General features: G+C 39.4%; 1 protein-coding gene across 3 annotated transcripts in view; it reads left to right on the top strand.

The window, feature by feature from the left end:
• camsap3 (calmodulin regulated spectrin-associated protein family, member 3) overlaps nucleotides 1–18924 on the top strand; it is a 177677-nt gene that overhangs the window by 79697 nt on the left and 79056 nt on the right. For all 3 annotated transcript variants that reach the window (XM_051920659.1, XM_051920661.1, XM_051920660.1), the window contains exon 2: nucleotides 8198–8475. In XM_051920659.1, coding sequence (XP_051776619.1) covers nucleotides 8198–8475 — 278 coding nt within the window. The remainder of the gene's footprint in view (nucleotides 1–8197; nucleotides 8476–18924) is intronic.

Genomic DNA, 18924 nt, shown 5'->3' with positions numbered 1-18924 from the left:
TTCCCCCCACTTGGCTCAGTTTTTTGTCCCACAAATTAATAAAGAGGACGGATTCAAAGGTGTGAGAGTGGTAGAGAGTACTTCAAGGACAATTCACAAGAGCAGTCAAACAGTCGAGGGTCGAAACCTCTAAATCTGAGATTATCCGGCAAGTCTAAAAGGCAAAAACAAAACTCAAAGTCACTGCAATGGTGCCTGTCACAACCACAAAAGGGTTATGCTGATTAATTATTTGTTGTTTTGCAGAGTTGCTCCTCTGTTTTCACAAATTTCAGACAACAAGTGGACATAGCCAGCCACCTGTGATGTCACACAAAACGCAGCCTGGCACTCGATGCCTAGCAATATGCAGTGGCATAGCAACAAAATGGGGGGGGGTGGTTGGGAATGCAACCTTGAAAGATGGCAAACAACTGAAAAATACAGGAAAAAAAGCACAAAAGAAAATGTATCTTCTTAAAAAGCGCTGTGAGAAGATAATGAGTGAAATGAAACACGAGGTGGCAGCTGAAGTTGTGTCTTGGGTGGGCTGTGCAGACATTTCGGAGGTTTGCATCATTGCTGTCTGTCACTGTTCACTTCTTGACCCTCCTAATAGCTGTCACCTTCATGCCATCTTTCACCAGTAAATAAAGTGTCTTTATTATAATGCTAAATGATAATCAGATCATTAATGATTAATAAAGTAAGTCTATCTATCTCTCTATCTATCTCTCTATCTATCTCTCTATCTATCTCTCTATCTATCTGTCTCTCTATCTGTCTCTCTATCTCTCTATCTGTCTCTCTATCTCTCTATCTGTCTCTCTATCTGTCTCTCTCTATATCTATCTCTCTCTCTCTATCTCTCTCTCTATTTGTTATATAGTGCTTTTCATATGTCTGTCCCATAATAATAATGCATTTATTTAAATAGTGCCTTTCCCATACTCAAGGCTTTTCACAGAAATTCAATGGAGGAAATACATAGAAAAGATATCTGCATGAGAACTAAGTAAATACAGTATATACAGAAAAACCGATAATACAACTGAATAAAATACAAACATACGAATATGACCAGAAAACCCTGAATAAATAAACTAATTTGTGGTATAAACACAAATCTTCCTGGGCATCAGGATAGAGGGTTTAAACTGAAAGAAGAGTCAAAATGTCAGGTCAGTTCAGTGCCCTCCTGAATAAATTGTTTTTTAAAAGAATGAATCGAGTCGGCTGATCTCATTCAGTTAGGGAGGTTGTTCTAAAGTCTGGGCGCTATACAGCTGATGGCTTTGTCATCCATGGAGTGCAGGTTAGTTGCGGGGTGCAACAAGATGGCCAGAATTGGTGGATATGAGTGTGCGAACAGGAGCAGAGTGATGGAGGAGTTACAGAGGTGGTCTGGTGCAAGGCCATTTAAAGCTTTATAGATTAGTAACAAGAGTTTTATACCCCGCCATATAAGACACTGTGCAGATGGAGCAGGATGGCTTTGTGAGGGTCTGTGTCAGGGGTCTTGCAGCAGAGCTTTGAACCAACTGGAGCTGTGATTGGAGATTAGAAGGGGTGCCTGCCAGTAAGGAGTTTCAGTAGTTGTCCGTGCCTTCATTACATCCTACATCCAGTCCGTCAGCACTGGAAAAAGAGAGGAATGAGTGAATACGGCATATGTTACAGAGGTGAAAATAAGAAAGTTCTTTAATGCAATGAATGTGTGTAGAATAAGAAAAAGAGGAATCGAAAAATGACACCAAGATTCCTAGCAGAAGAAGAAGAAGGTCTGAGGCCCTCATCACCAAGGGTGATCGAGAAGGAGCTCATGTTCACTTGGATCCTAATCTGGGTAGTTCATCGTGTGGTGCCGATTAGCATGCCTTTGGTTCTGTTGCAGTTCAATTTTGCCATTGTTGTATTTGATTTTTTTTTAATATGAAATAACACATCATACTGACTAATTATATGAAGTCCTTCATACTTCTGTTTTCTAATCTGCACGTCATAGACTAGACCCCCCCCCCCCACCATGTGGCATCCAGGTGATGTTTTCTGCATCCCCCAGTTTTTTTCAAACTTAGCAATGTCTGTTAGTTTTAATTCAGAGCAAAGCCACTGTTCTTATTAACCTTATAGTAGTTTAACTCAAAGTGGCATGATGCTGGTGCCTCCCAACACCTGAGGGCTCTGAATCAAAGCCCTGCCCGCTGTCTTTTCCCTGGGCAGTAATCATGTGTTACTTCTTTGTGCGTATGTGTGTGTGTTTTCATATTAACAGGATTTTGTTGTTTGGGCAAAAAGCCAAACTTTAAGAACAATGTGTCATTCAAAGAAAACCAGAACTGCGCTGCCTCATAAGCTTTTAAATATTTGTGTATCAGAATGCTGTACATTCTTTAGATGGTGCATGGTGCTGTTTCACATTTGGATGTTGCAATCTTTGTCGTAATTTTTTTTTTTTTTTTTTTGTCCCATCAGAAATTCATCTAAACCCATGTTATATACACGGGGAAAAAGTGTCCCAGGGAGTTGTCCACAGGTGTGTTTTACATAAGGAAAGGTGACAAGCTGGTGAAACGTGTTTTGGGCCTAACATCTTTAAACAGGTGTGACAGTGCAGGAAAGATTCCGGCTGGAGCGGCTCCTGCCATATTTGCTTCAGTGGCTCCCATCAACACCGATCTGGCAGCTGCAGGCTGGAAATGAATGCATTTATGCAGGTCTAACCTTCTAGCAACCTGTCTTCTGTCTCCCTTAATTTCACAGACTAGCTCTAGCCTGCCTGAGGGTGTAGACGCATGCACTTGTTCTGACGGAGCACAGCAGTACAAATGTAGACATTTTCACCCTCCATTTGTTCAAACACACGTATATATAATGTGTGTGTGTGTGTGTGTGTGTGTATATATATATATATATATATATATATATATATATACAGTCTTATGAAAAAGTTCGGGAACCCCTCTTAATTCTTTGGATTTTCGTTTATCATTGGCTGAGCTTTCAAAGTTGCAACTTCCTTTTAATATACGACATGCCTTATGGTAACAGTAATATTTCAGCAGTGACATTAAGTTTATTGGATTAACAGAAAATATGCAATATACAGCATAACAAAATTAGACAGGTGTATAAATGTGGGCATCGCAACAGAGATATGACATCAATACTTAGTTGAGCCTCCTTTTGGCCTCTAGACGCTGTCCTCCTACAGCCTCTGATGAGTGTCTGGATTCTGGATGGAGGTATTGTTGATCGTCCTCACAGGTTGCGCAGTGGTAGTGCTGCTGCCTTGCAGTAAGGAGACTGTGGAAGATTGTGGGTTCGCTTCTCGGTTCCTCCCTGTGTGGATAGCGCTTTGAGTACTGAGAAAAGCGCTATATAAATGTAATGAATTATTTATTATTATTATTATTATTATTATTATTATCTTCCATACAAAATCTCTCCAGTTCAGTTCAATTTGATGGACAGCCTGCTTCAAATCATCCCATAGATTTTCGATGATATTCAAGTCAGGGAACTGTGACGGCCATTCCAGAACATTGTACTTCTCCCTCTGCATGAATGCCTTTGTAGATTTCCAACTGTGTTTTGGGTCATTGTCTTGTTGGAATATCCAACCCCTGTGTAACTTCAACTTTGTGACTGATGCCTGAACATTATCCTGAAGAATTTGTTGATATTGGGTTGAATTCATCTGACCCTTGACTTTAACAAGGGCCCCAGTCCCTGAACTAGCCACACAGCCCCACAGCATGATGGAACCTCCACCAAATTTAACAGGAGGTAGCAGGTGTTTCTCTTGGAATGCTGTGTTCTTCTTCCGCCATGCAAAGCGCTTTTTGTTCTGACCAAATAACTCAATTTTTGTCTCATCAGTCCAAAGCACTTTGTTCCAAAATGAATCTGGCTTGTCTAAATGAGCATTGGCATACAACAAGCGACTCTGTTTGTGGTGTGAGTGCAGAAAGGGCTTCTTTCTCATCACCCTGCCAGACAGATGTTCTTTGTGCAAATTGCGCTGAATTGTAGAACGATGTACAGATACACCATCTGCAGCAAGATGTTCTTGCAGGTCTTTGGAGGTGATCTGTGGGTTGTCTGTCACCATTCTCACAATCCTGCACATATGCCGCTTCTGTATTTTTCTTGGCCTGCCAGACCTGCTGGTTTTAACAGCAACTGTGCCTGTGGCCTTCCATTTCCTGATTCCATTCCTTACAGTTGAAACTGACAGTTTAAACTTCTGAGATCGCTTTTTGTAGCCTTCCCCTAAACCAGGAGACTCAACAATCTTTGTTTTCAGATCTTTGGAGAGTTGCTTTGAGGATCCCATGCTGTCACTCTTCAGAGGAGAGTCAAAGAGAAGAAAGCCCAACTTGTAATTGACCACCTTAAATCCCTTTATATCTCATGATTAGACACACCTGTCTATGAAGTTCAAGGCATAACGAGCTCATCACACCAAGTAATCAGCATTGAGCAGTGACAGGCATTCAAATCAGTACAATGACAAGGGGACCCACATTTGTGCACAGCCAGTTTTTCACATGTGATTTAATTTCATACAACTAAATACTGCGTCACTAAAAATCTTTGTTCAGAAAACACCGCAGTACTCAGATGTTCCTAGGAAATGAAAGATGTACCACTGTTATCTTTATTGTTGAGAGTCAATTATTATGCAGGCTGAGAGGGGGTCACAAACTTTTTCATATGTATATGTTTATATGTATGTGTGTGTGTGTGTGTGTGTGTGTGTATATATATATATATATGTATGTGTATATATATATATATATATATATATATATATATATATATATATATATATATATATATATACTAGACATTAAGCCCGTTACAATAATGGGCACTAGAACAGTAGTGCATAAAGTGTGGCGTGCAGCTGGTAATCGTGCCTTTGGCGTCTCTCCAGCAAGTATTTAAATCTGTTCTGGCGTGCAGCTGATTATTGTATGTGTGGCGTCTCCCCAGCAACGGATTTTATGTGCACGAAAATAAATTTACTTGTAAAAGTCATCCTATTGTAATATCATGAAAATTCATCTATTTAGGAAAACCCCTTCATCGACTGACACTTTACCGGGCCAAGCTTCTTAATCGCAAGGGGTTTTATTAAAGAGGATACATATATATATATATATAATATACACATACACTTGTATACTCCTGGTAATGTGTATATATAAAATCCTAAGTCTAAAAGTGCAATGATTTTATGTCACGTTATTTGTCACGCTTTTATGCATATGTTTGGTATCATTCTTTTCAGAATTTATCGAACTTTAATGTGATGTTGTTAGATTTTCAGATTCTTATTCTGTTTTTAAATTATAAACTAAAAAATATCACAGTGTCACATCCCGCGAGACGAGACTTTGTGCCAAGAGATTTAACCACGCCCAGGGTTAAAAGACAAAGAGTAGATGACAAAGACATCTGCTGCAGAGGCTTTTAAGCAGCAGCAGCAGATCAAGCAAAGAGGAGGTAAAAAAGAAAACTATTTCCCATTGTGTCACCATTTAAGAGGGGGTTTCAGAGGAGCTACCGCGTTTCCTTGGGGTGTGTTCAGCCCCCCTCTTCACAACACAAGCAGCAGAGACGCCCGGTGGCTGATGCATAGCACAGAAAAGGGGGGTTGGTGACTGAAGCAAGCAGAGGGTAAGCCCCCAGTATGTATGTGTGTGTGTGTGAGTGTGTATATGTATATATGTATGTTGTGTGTGTGTGTATATATATATATATATATATATATATATATATATATATATATACTGTATAATATATTACACATACACACTATGTGTGTGTGAATAATTCTGAAAATGATTATGACATATAGGAATCAATGGATATAATTAGTTCAAATCTAAAAACAAAGCATTTAGTTGTCAGTGAGTCGGAGTTTCACTTTTTTCCTTTCACCATCACCTGCTGCTGTCCTTTTCATCTTGTGTCCTATAGCCTGCGTTTGATCTGAACAGGCCTTTCCCAGTCACCTGAATTTTTTTTTCATACCACAGTATACATTCAGACCCAACACAGGTCGTCATGTTTTGTGCACCCCAAAAAATCCTTTTACCTTGTGTCAGTGCTGTGGTGTTTTGCATTCCTTTGAAGTTCTAGCAGTGAGAAGTCCGAGTTTAAGGCTTTGGAGTGGAAGCCAAAAGTTCACTGGCTCAGTCCACAATGGTGACCGTCTGTGTGACCAGGAGTGTGCAAGTCAGCCTGCCAAGGCACCCATAATGAAACAACTATGTAGTCCTCTGCACTCAGCATTGTTTGTTTGAGCACAATTGGATGTTTTCTTTAAAGAAAGACCTTATATAGCACAAAGTAAGATTTTACGTATAATTTTTGTGTATTGGGTTAAGGTAAAATAAAATGTTTTTTTTAATTAACCCTTTGTCATTGCTGGGTGTCCCATCCATCATCTCCATTACCTCAATAATAATGTATCTGCTCTCATGAGCCAAGAATTTGATTTATTTTCTGTATGATTGGTTTCCATAATTCCAGTAACTCCTTGCTGTGTTGGCATCAAAACCGCTGCTTTTTTTGTATTTCCTGGTTTACTTGGGTTTCACAAATAGATGTTTAATCACATATTAATAAACTGAACTGGCTAGCTGAATAGCTGAAATATTTGATATGGCATGTAAGCTAAGAAAACTATTTTTTAGTTTTTTGTGTTCCTTATATTATTCCCCAAATATTAAAGTGAATGTGCTAAATTGTATTAACTGTAATAAAATTTCATGAATATCCACTTAGCAGTTTTGGAATAATGCCTGGTTTTTGTGGTGTTAGCCCTCCCATTAGATACATTGATAGACTGATAGAACTTTATATTTGTCCTCAGGGGGGAATTTGGCTTTTTGCATTAGTTCTTTAAATAAATAAACAAATAGACCGATTTTAATTTTAGTATAGTCAGCAGGATATGATGGATAGACCTTTATCTGTCCCCAGAGAGAAATTTGGCTTATGATTACCCAATGAAATTCTTGAAACTCCACAAATCTGAAATTATAGTTAAAACTGCAAGAACAATACATCCATCCATCCATTTTCCAACCCTCTGAATCCTAACACAGGGTCACGGGGGTCTGCTGGAGCCAATCCCAGCCAACACAGGGCACAAGGCAGGGAACCAATCCTGGGCAGGGTGCCAACCCACCGCAGAAGAACAATACAATAAATACAAAATTTTGTGAAAGTAGACATGGCCATTTTTGAGTGATGTATGATTTTTTTTTTTTGTTGGCCCGCCATCACATGACACTCTCCGTCACCGTCATCGCTTCCATTGAATCACAGAAGTGGAATGTCACCTTCATTTTAAATAGGGCCAAACCTAAACAATAGGCTACATTCACTACCATCAGGTGAACTGTTTTGGCTTATGATAACACGGTTTTGGTTTTGCACCTCCCTCCATTACAGCTCCATTTGTTGATGGAACCTTCAGGCCTTAAGGTCTAGATTTTAAGTTGTATTAACAGAAATATGCATACAAAATGTCATGACCTTCAACTTGGCTGTTTAGGAGTGATGCATTGTTCTTTCTTCCCACTCCCCACTTTCCAAATGACCCTTCAAAATTAACCTGAATCGGCTAAAAAAAATAAATTAATGAATAAAATAAGTGTTTCAAAATGGCTGAGTCAAAGGTCATGAAATTGTGTGTAATTAACTTGAACCAGCTTAGAAAAAAATAATTGTAAAAAAAAATTTCATGACCTGTGATTTAGACGTTTGGAATATTTTTTTGTAAGCTGGGTCAGGTTAATTATATAAAATGTCATCAATGTCGACTTGGCCATTTTCAAATAATGCACAGTTTTTGGGTTGTCCTTTCACTACAGCCTCCCTTTCCAGTGAAATTTTGGAAATGCCATACAAGCCCGTATGTACAAGTTTGCACCAATGGCAACCTACTTGCAAAATTTAATGAAAATGGATTCAGCCATTTTCCTGTGATTAACTTAGAAGCAGAAAACCAAACCGATAAGATGCAATCTCAGGGTTGAAATGAGGTCCATAGTGTGCAAAATGGACACAAAAACCTCAAATGAATTTGAAAAATTGAAAAGGCAAACGGAGAAGAAGAGGGTATTACAATTTTAGTTTTATAGATATACATAGCAATCCTTCACATGTTAACTAACCACTTTCTTCTAATCTCCAGAAAACATCCCAGAAGAACTGCGAGAGCCCTTCTACATTGACCAGTATGAGCAGGAACACATCAAGCCGCCTGTCATTCGCCTTCTGCAGTCCTCGGACCTGTACTGCCAGGTGTGCAGGCTGGCACTTCTGGGGGACCGGGAGGAGCAGGACTCATTGGATACAATGCCCAGGGACAATGCTGCCATCTTGCAGCTTCTCACCCAAAAGGGGCTACAACCCATGGACCAGGAGCACGCCGTCACAGAGGCTGACCTCCGGCACAAGCCCATCAAGATGGTGAGTTTGCCCGGAGGAGGATGGGATGTGGGGACGTAGCATGTGTACAAGATGATGTATATGGTCGCATTTTATAGAGCGAAAACCCTTTTAACATTGGTGCAGTTTGTTTTTAACTGATACGCTTTCCACATTTGACAAATTGAAGATTGCTGAGTGGAAGAAGTTTATGGTGTTTAAATGAACAAACTGTTTAAGAAAAGAAAACAGTAACTGCAGACTTGTAAGAGTAGGAAGATGACAAAAAATAAATCACAATAGTAAATGAACTTTATAAGCCTCTGCCAAGCTTACCAGAACCTTTCCTTTCTATTAACCTTCAGCCTCTGTCCACACTAATACGTTTTCATTTGAACACTCATTAATCTCTAAGTTAGCCCTCTCGACCCCCAGCGTTTTTAACCCCCTTAAAACCGTGACTTTTGAAAATGCTCACTAGGGCCATATACTCGCTCAGTGTTACAATACAATACAATTTATTTTTGTAAAGCCCAAAATCACACAAGAAGTGCCGCAATGGGCTTTAACAGGCCCTGCTTCTTGACAGCCCCCCAGCCTTGACTCTCTAAGAAGACAAGAAAAAACTCCCAAAAAACCCTTGTAGGGAAAACATGGAAGAAACCTCGGGAAAGGCAGTTCAAAGAGAGACCCCTTTCCAGGTAGGTTGGGCGTGCAGTGGGTGTCAAAAAGAAGGTGGTCAATATAACACAATGCACAGAACAGAACAAATAATCAATACAGTATAAAAATTTTAGAAATGTGGAGTAGAATTTAACAGTAGATGATATCACATAATATGATTTGGATTTGTTTAGAGTCCTGGAGACCTCATTCATCAAGCTGCTTCCCCCATTTGGCCATTTCCACAGCTGAAATAGCGCTAATCCGATGAAAGGACCCCTCATTCCCACGATTCCTGCGATCCTCCATCAGGGGATGACTTTACACTGTTACTGTGTGGATGTGTCAAAAACATAGAGTTTTGAAAGGGTAAACGCAAATCATGTGTTCATGCTTTTTATATACTGTAGCCCTTCCCTGATTTGATCCTGCTCATTAAAATGTCTTATTCCCTGATTGCTCACCCTCTATAGATGTAAATCTTATTCCAACATAGCGAACAAAGAGGTGCCGGGATAATGAATTAGGCGTTCCAGTCAGGCCGAGTCTCAAATCCCACCATTGTTCCACTATGGCCTCCCGTACGGAAAATAAATCATCTGGAGACTTACAAGATAAAGATAGATAGACAGATATATAAAATCTACATATATGTGCAATTTGTGTCTGCTAGCATCCAAGGATGTGGGGTGGATGAGGCATTTTTAATGGATTTTTGCCAAAAGTGCAGTCTCATTACAATTGGAGTGTTAATTTTTTCATTTTTATTCTGCTGTTCACCAACAAAACAATAATGAGCCTCATGTTTATTTGGTGGTTATCAGTGAAAGTTTCTTGTTTTCCTAGTTTATGAAGCTAGTAACATGTCAGTTATAATGGCTTCAAAAGCTGCCCAAAAAAAATCACTTACTTTTTTGCCCCACTGTATATGCAAAATATTATTTAGTCAGCCACCAATTGTGCAGGTTCTCCCACTTAAAAAGATGAGAGAGGTCTGTAATTTTCATCATAGGTAGACTTCAACTATGAGAGACAAAATGAGAAAAAAAAAAATCCAGAAAATCACATTGTCTGATTTTTAAAGAATTTATTTGCAAATTATGGTGGAAAAAAAGTATTTGGTCAATAACAAAAGTTCATCTCAATACTTTGTTATATACCCTTTGTTGGCAATGACAGAGGTCAAACGTTTTCTGTAAGTCTTCACAAGGTTTTCAAACACTGTTGCTGGCATTTTGGCCCATTCCTCCATGCAGATCTCCTCTAGAGCAGTGATGTTTTGGGGCTGTCGCTGGACAACACGGACTTTCAACTCTCTCCAAAGATTTTCTATGGGGTTGAGATCTGTGACTGGCTAGGCCACTCCAGGACCTTGAAATGCTTCTTACGAAGCCACTCCTTTGTTACCCGGGCGGTGTGTTTGGGATCAATGTCATGCTGAAAGACCAGGCCACGTTTCATCTTCAATGCCCTTGCTGATGGAAGGAGGTTGTCACTCAAAATCTGACGATACATGGCCCCATTCACTCTTTCCTTTACACGGATCAATCGTCCTGGTCCCTTTGCAGAAAAACAGCCCCAAAGCATGATGTTTCCACCCCATGCTTTACAGTAGGTATGGTGTTCTTTGGATGCAACTCAGCATTCTTTCTCCTCCAAACACGACAAGTAGAGTTTTTACCAAAAAGTTCTATTTTGGTTTCATCTGACCATGTGACCTTCTCCCAGTCCTCTTCTGGATCATCCAAATGCTCTCGAAAAAACTTCAGACAGGCCTGCACATGTACTGGCTTAAGCAGGGGGACATGTCTCGCACAGCAGGGTTTGAGTCCCTGGCGGCGTAGTGTGTTACTGATGGTAGCCTTTGTTACTTTGGTCCCAGCTCTCTGCAGGTCATTCACTAGGTCCCCCCGTGTGGTTCTGGGATTTTTGCTCACCGTTCTTGTGATCATTTTGACCCCACGGGGTGAGATCTTGCGTGGAGCCCCAGATCGAGGGAGATTATCAGTGGTCTTGTATGTCTTCCATTTTCTAATAATTGCTCCCACAGTTGATTTCTTCACACCAAGCTGCTTACCTATTGCAGATTCAGTCTTCCCAGCCTGGTGCAGGTCTACAATTTTGTTTCTGGTGTCCTTTGACAGCTCTTTGGTCTTGGCCACAGTGGAGTTTGGAGTGTGACTGTTTGAGGTTGTGGACAGGTGTCTTTTATATTGATAACGAGTTCAAACAGGTGCCATTAATACAGGTAACAAGTGGAGGACAGAGGAGCCTCTTACAGAAGAAGTTACAGGTCTGTGAGAGCCAGAAATCTTGCTTGTTTGTAGATGACCAAATACTTATTTTCCACCATAATTTGCAAATAAATTCTTTAAAAATCAGACAATGTGATTTTCTGGATTTTTTTTCCTCATTTTGTCTCTCATAGTTGAGGTATACCTATGATGAAAATTACAGGCCTCTCTCATCTTTTTAAGTGGAAGAACTTGCACAATTGGTGGCTAACTAAATACTTTTTTGCCCCACTGTAAAGCTGCACTTTTGTCATTGTTGCAGATGATAATTATCAGAATAGAATCTTCATCGCATGCCTTAACTTGCCCAAGTGTAAGACAAAGCCCCCTCACATTTTTTAATTTGTCTGTAACGCGGCTGCTCAGACTGTAAACGGTCTAATTGGCCATTTGTTCGCGTACTGCGTGCTCATTCAAACGTCAGACAAGTGCATCCTTATTCCCTTGTGCAGAACGATAATGTGTTTATACTTGAAGTCTTGCTTACAGTGGAGTTGGACAGTCTTCAGACCCCCTCACTTTTCTGCACACTTGATTGTGTTGTAGATTACATTTGAAATGGATACATTTACCATTTTTTGCCCATCAGTCTACACTCGGTAACCTGTAAGTGAAAACGTGTCTTCAGAAAGGTTTGCAAATGTGTTTAAAAAAATTGACAAACTGAAATCTCTCATTCCTGGAAGTATTCAGACTCTTTGCTGTGGTGCTCAGGTGGTCTTGTTTGCTTTAGTTCTTCTTGATGTGATGTGTCGAGAACTTGACCTGAGTCCACCTGTGGCAAACGGAGTCCCTGAGTATAGACGGTCAACAACTCGCACTGCATGTCCAAGCCATGGAGTCCAAGGAACTCTCTGTAGACTTCCACAATCAAATTGTGGTGAGACAAAGGAGTAAAACTGTTTTTAAAGATTTGAGTGTCAGTGTTGTGCATGAACAAGTTCAAAAGAGCGCCTTTATTGAACAAACTCATTTTTCTAAGAACGGTGAACGTAACGTATTTGCAAGTGAAGAACTTGAACGTGAGCTCGTTCAGTTTTAGGTGACATTCTGGATCTGGTTTAGGTCCTGATTAAATGTTTTACCTTGCCCTGTAATGTAGAGGTGGAGCCGAATCTAAATATATTATTCGGATGAGCACAAATTGTGGATTTTTATGAATATTCATTTTGTACGATTTTTTTGCCATTTATTTGTATTCAGGAAAAAATAACGTCAAATCAAATCGGCACTATCTGTGTCTGCCTGCTTGTGCTTAAGCTGCACCCCCGCTGACACGAGCACGCGGTGAAGCTCGGCTTTTACTTTTAGGAAAACGTTGGACTTCGCGAGGCCACTTTACATTTTTCCCCGTTAGACATGAAATATGTGACATGAATTTTGACGGGCAGTGTAATACGTTAGTTCACCTACACGCTGGTTCCATTGTCACCGTTTGTGTCACAAGGTTGGAAATGGAGCGGTAATTTATATGAATACTTGCATCTGTTTAATTTCTTTTTTGACCGGGAGGATATTAGCATATATGTTATATGTGTTTGTTGCTGAGTATAACTCAATAAAGCGTATTTAAATAAAAAAAAGTCTTCATAATTATTGTATTTTATTCAAGAACACTGTAATAGCCTAATATGAGGCATGCAAAATTGAAAAAAGTAAACTTATGGGTCATTTATTCTCCTTAAAAAATACAAAATGAGCTGAACATGAACTAGTTGAAACAGTGAGCTATGAACATGAATTTATTCATTTTAATCTGTGTGAACTGATCTTTGAGTGAGTTCTTGTGAGGTGTGAACTTGCACAACACTGTTGAGTGTTCCCAGGAGCACAGTGGCCTCAAGAATTGTGAAATGGAAGAAGTTTGGAACCACCAGGACTCTGCCTAGTGTTGGCCGTCCAGACAAATCGAGTAATCGGGCAAGAAAGGCCTTGGTCAGGGAGGTGACCAGGGACTCAGTGGTCATTCGGACAGACTTCATCAATCAAATGTTTATGGTAGAGGGGTAAGAGCGAAACCATTCTTGCCAAATGACATTTAATGGACTCTGAGAAGATGACGGAAAAGATTCTCTGGTCTGTTGAGACAAAAAGTGAACTCAGGACAGTATGTTGAAGCACAGATCAGGCCAAGGGTGTAAACCCATTTCTGAAGCTTTGAGTGCTCTCAGGAGTGCATGCTGAGTCGCTGTTCAGAATATAGTAGAAGGAGAATGACTAAGGATAGTGTGACTGGTGACTGGTTCTAGATGGTAGATATTTCTTTACGTCCACTTTATGATAAGACAGTTATAATTTTAGGCTTTGATGCCAATACAGCGTTGTGATTTGCAGCAACTTTATATCAACATGGAATGAATCATATTTATAATATCCTCGAATACCACCAGTGGTGCTGTCTCCTGTAATAATAAGGAGACCTGCAGCCATGTCTGTGAACTCCATGGCTTAAACACCTCATCTATTTTCCTCAGCATATAGTGGGGATCATTATGACCAAACAGTTTAATCTGACCACAGAACACTCCTCCAGAAAGCTGGATCTTTGTCCTTGTGATCACATGCAAACTTCATTCTGGCCTTTTTATGCCGGACTTGGAGTAGAGGCTTCTTCCTTGCTACAGCCATTCAGGCAATGGTGATGAAGGTCTCTTTTAATGGTGGAGGCAGATACTTTATTACTTGATTGCAACTCCTTCACCAATTACTCTGTTGTTGTTTTGCGGTTCTGTTGAACTTTTCACAGCGAAGTCCGTCCAACCCTGGGAGTTAATTTGTACCTCCTTCCTGAACAATGCAGCTTGGCTGTGGTCCCTAGTTATTTCTGTTTTGGTAAGATTATTTGTATAGGAGCATGTGGTACCTTCAGTTGTTTGGAAGTTGCTCCTATGGAGGGACTGGACTTATGGAGGTCCACTTTTATTTTATTTATTTATTGATTTCCTGAAGTCTTCGCTGGGCTGCTTCTGGTTTTCCCACAGGTGACATGGTACTGGCACTGAAGGTAGGCCCTTGAATATAGCCACAGGTGAACTCCCAATTAACTTCTAAAAGTGAGCCCACCCAAACAATGGACCTCATTCTCCATGAATGTTCCCGAGGCCCTACATGTACCGATAAAGATCTTAAGGATGCTAATCACACCGCTCTTACCTGGATACAGCAGTGGCATGATAAGACATGATCATGACTTCTAAAAGTAATGACATCAATTCATGTAATCTTCCAAGGATGTTTGAACAGGTGTATGGAAACTTGTGACCCAGTGAAAATCTGATTTAGTAAGTGAAGGATGAAAGAAATCTGTATCTTTCCTATTATGTAGACATTACCACTTATGGAAATGAAGAAGATACCCCAATTGACTTACCACATGCAATGTATGGAAGCAACATGCGCAAGGTTGTGATGGAGATTGAAAGTCTTTAGCTGATGTCGATGAAAACGTTTGGCCTCGGCTGTCAGTAGCAATGTGAAATAAACAGAAATATAAATAAAATGAATGTTTCCTCCTTATAATGCTTGTAGCTATTATGGCCAAAGATGTGTTGCTGTATTTTTGGTAACAAGTGCACGGCCTAGACATGAATAGAAATGCACAGATAATCATGTGCAGTCAGCCTCAATATAATACTTTGCGACTGCGAGACAAAATACTGACATAGCCACATTAGTAGAGACCACTGCACAGAATGAGAGACTATGAACTGCTTCCTAACACATTCTTAAATGCTTGGGTATGCATGTATAATTCAACTGTTTTATTTTAATTGTGCCGTACAATATAATGCACCCAAAGAGATGATTGGCCCTGTCTGTTCATCAGAATTTAGGCGCATTTATTGTAAAAATATTTGTTCATGAAAAACTAGTCACCACTGTTCTAACAGAAATCATTTTTTCAAGAGTTTAGTGACACATGCTAAGTGTCTGGACAATAATGACTCCCTATTTTTTGTCTCATTTTTGCGTCCTGTGATAACCTTAGGTATCGGTAACCATCACAGTTAGACCTCATCAAGGAGGCCAGTCCTGTGACTACGGGTTTTATACTCACAAGTGGGTCAAACCTAAGCTGCCTTTCACTGTAACAGCATGTTGGCATTTGGTAGCACAGGATTATCAGATGGTTGTCTGCAAGGATAAAGCTTGATTTGTTGTGAAACAGCCCCTTTCTATGGTTCTAAATGCAGAGATTTTGACGAATAGAGGAGCATTTCAAACTGGGTCATCTGCAGGAATAATAGATTTCCTAAGTGGATTTTCAACTGATTTGACCTGCATTTTAAAAGACCGTAGGGAGATGTCAGACCAACCAGTATGCCTTACGTGCATTTGCCACAACCTTCAATTCACTTTATTGCTTATCTTTGTTTGCTTAATTTGATCAGCTATTTTTACTGGAACTGAGGGGTTTATGATGTGATTATTTATGGCATGGTATTGCAAATGGGCTCCTTGAGGGTGCTGAGTGACTGCAGTGATGTCTGTGGGTCACTGTTGGACTTTAAAGCCGATAGAAAAGCAAAGATTCCAGTAGATATTGGAGATGTCTGCCTGATGTCACTTGTTACTGAGAAGAAGCAAAAGTCAAAGTAAGGAGAGGAGGAATGCAGGAAACCAGTAGTGATGAAGAGAACTAATAAAGCACATAGTTGACTAAACATATAATAGTGTGTATATATGTGTGTCTGTGTATATATATATAATATATATGTGTACATATATATGTGTATATATATGTGTGTGTATATATATGTGTATATATATATATATATATATATATGTGTGTGTGTATATATGTGTGTGTATATATATATATATATATATATATATATATATATATATATATATATGTGTATATATATGTATGTATGTATGTATATGAATTACAATTCATTTTGAAACGAAAAAGCTTACTCTGGCACTACAAAGAAATGCAGTAGACTATTACAAGCATAAGTTATTCTTAAGCTGTATACCAATAGTAAATTATTTCTGTCTCTTTAAAGACTTTTCAAAATCCTACTCTATGACTGTACAATGTGTACTGCAGTACAGTTATTTGATGTTTATCGTATTATACTCTGCATTGTAATGTGTGATTCTGCCATTTATTACCATGGGGTTTTTTTACGCCATTCATTTAACTTCAAGTTGCTGTCTATAAGTTTATACAGGCCCTGTCCCTGAATGCTGTCTGTCTGTTTTCTGTTTGATGTCTGCATATTTGTTTACACATCACCTACTTATTGTGATCAAATTTGGCATTCTTACTGCAATTATGAAATGACCATCATTCCATCCATTCATCCATCCATCCATTATCCAACCCACTATATCCTAACTACAGGGTCACAGGGGTCTGCTGGAGCCAATCCCAGTCAACACAGGGTGCAAGGCAGGAAACAAACCCCAGGCAGAGCGCCAGCCCACCGTAACCAACATTCCATCCATTTTCTAAACCTGCTTCATGGGGGAGCTGGAGTCTACTTCAGCAAATAGGATCAAGGCCTAGACAGGGTGCCTGTCCGAAAAAAAAATTATATAGGTTTACAGTTGTTTGTGCGGTTATGATTGCTACACGCAAACACACTTTAATAATAACAAGCAGAAAAATAAGACAAATGATACAATCATTCATAAATAAATAATGATATAAGAATAAAATCTGTGTTTCATGTACTCACATCTGTAAACCTACTTTTGTCCACCCTGGTATATACAGTATATATATATAAATCAGTTAATAATGACCTGTATATAAATTGATAGAACTGCAAAAGGAATAACAGGACAAATGTTAAAAAATAAATATTAATAATAATTTCAATACACTGCTTGGCCAAAAAGAAAAAGAGAGTGCACACTTTAATATTTTGTTACTTCATATTTGGCTTTGATTATGGCACATATTCATCAAGGCTTTTATATGACAAGCTTATGCAATGCCTTGTTTTGAGGGTGGGAGAGTTGAACCACTCTGGAAAGCCACCACATCTTAAAAATGTTCGAGATCAGGACTCTGTGGTGGCCAGTTCATGTGTGAAATTGATTATTCATGCTCCATGAGCCCGATTAATCTTGTTATTCTCGATACACTTATGACAGGTACATCATCAGCTGCTTTAGAAAAGTAATCAGCCTTATTGAAGGCCTCAGCCATTCAGTCCCTTTTCACCCCCTTACCTCCTGGCAAATGGTTCTGTTCTGAGCCAATAAAAATAATTAGGAAGCCTCACATCACTCATTTCGTATACACTGCTGTCGATCACATGATCATCAATCACTCGGTCACACTGAAGCTAGTTAACTTTTCAAGTAGCGCAAAGATTCTTGGGTCAAGCATCGAAATTGTTAAGAAAATAAACCAGCTTCATCTAAAAAAAGGGAAATTTGCTTGACTTTGTGAGTCCCCATTTTCTGTACTGACCACTATCAACACAAAGTACACGGCACGTTTGCGAGGGGAGGATGATCTCTGAGTCTGCCTATCAACCATCACTCCCAGTACTGAGAACCTGTGCAGTCACAGACTGATGCACTCTTCTCACTAATTTACCAGGTGCGTAATCATTGAAAGTACAGTAATCCCTTGCAATTGCAAATATAAAAATCTGTGATTTTGGGCCCATTATTACTGTATATCCTAAGTTTATTGTGCTAAATAAGATGTAAAACATTGCAAGAAACATGAGAGAGAACGATCACTTACACAATCAAGTATGTAAGACAAAGATGTGTGGCGTTGCCCATACAAAGTGCATAGTTAAGCAGTTCTTTAGTGAACTGTAACTTTATAAAAAGTTTAAATTATAATTGTGCATATATTTAAGGTAGTAAATGATGATAAAAATGAGTAATATTACAGATACAAGAGAAATCCAATGAAACACCATGAAAAAAATATAAATTCCGCTGCCACAGTCCAGTTTTGCAGATGCAGCTGGTTGTGGTGTATTTATGAAATGAAATTCCCTTTGAACACCCTCCCAAAAATTATGTAAAGTTTTGCCCCACCGTTACGTGGATGTAAGTGAAGATTCACAAACAAGCGGGCACAGGGCAAGAACATGAATCCAGAGAAAACTGTAATCCGATTGGTGTATCTGTAATCTAATTGTACAGTGAAACGATTGCAATCCTGCTGGCTTTTAAAACTAGCATCTTTCACCCAGCTGGGATTTGCAGTCCATTTAAGTAGCGGGCCTACAGCATCATCTGCAGTTTGCCACAATAGATCACAAAATTTGCAAAGTAATTTCCCTTTAATTATTGATGACAAACCCACAAATAGGCGGATCTGCAAATCATAGACCCCCAAATTGCAAGGGCCCACCTTTACAAGTAAAAATGTGGCATAGTGCAGTTCTATATCTAAACAACCTGCAAAGGTTCTTACTTTCAATGATTTGTTTGGTGTTTCCCTTTAGTGGGTTGTTCCATAATTTTGTTTCACCCTTCTAAGGGGTCCCTGGTCTGAAAAAGTTTGAGAACCCCTGAACTGGCACATGCATGTTTGACTAACTGGACA

Source organism: Erpetoichthys calabaricus, chromosome 17, assembly GCF_900747795.2.
Source record: "Erpetoichthys calabaricus chromosome 17, fErpCal1.3, whole genome shotgun sequence".
Lineage (NCBI taxonomy): Eukaryota > Metazoa > Chordata > Cladistia > Polypteriformes > Polypteridae > Erpetoichthys > Erpetoichthys calabaricus.
This window is presented reverse-complemented; position numbering and strand designations above follow the sequence as displayed.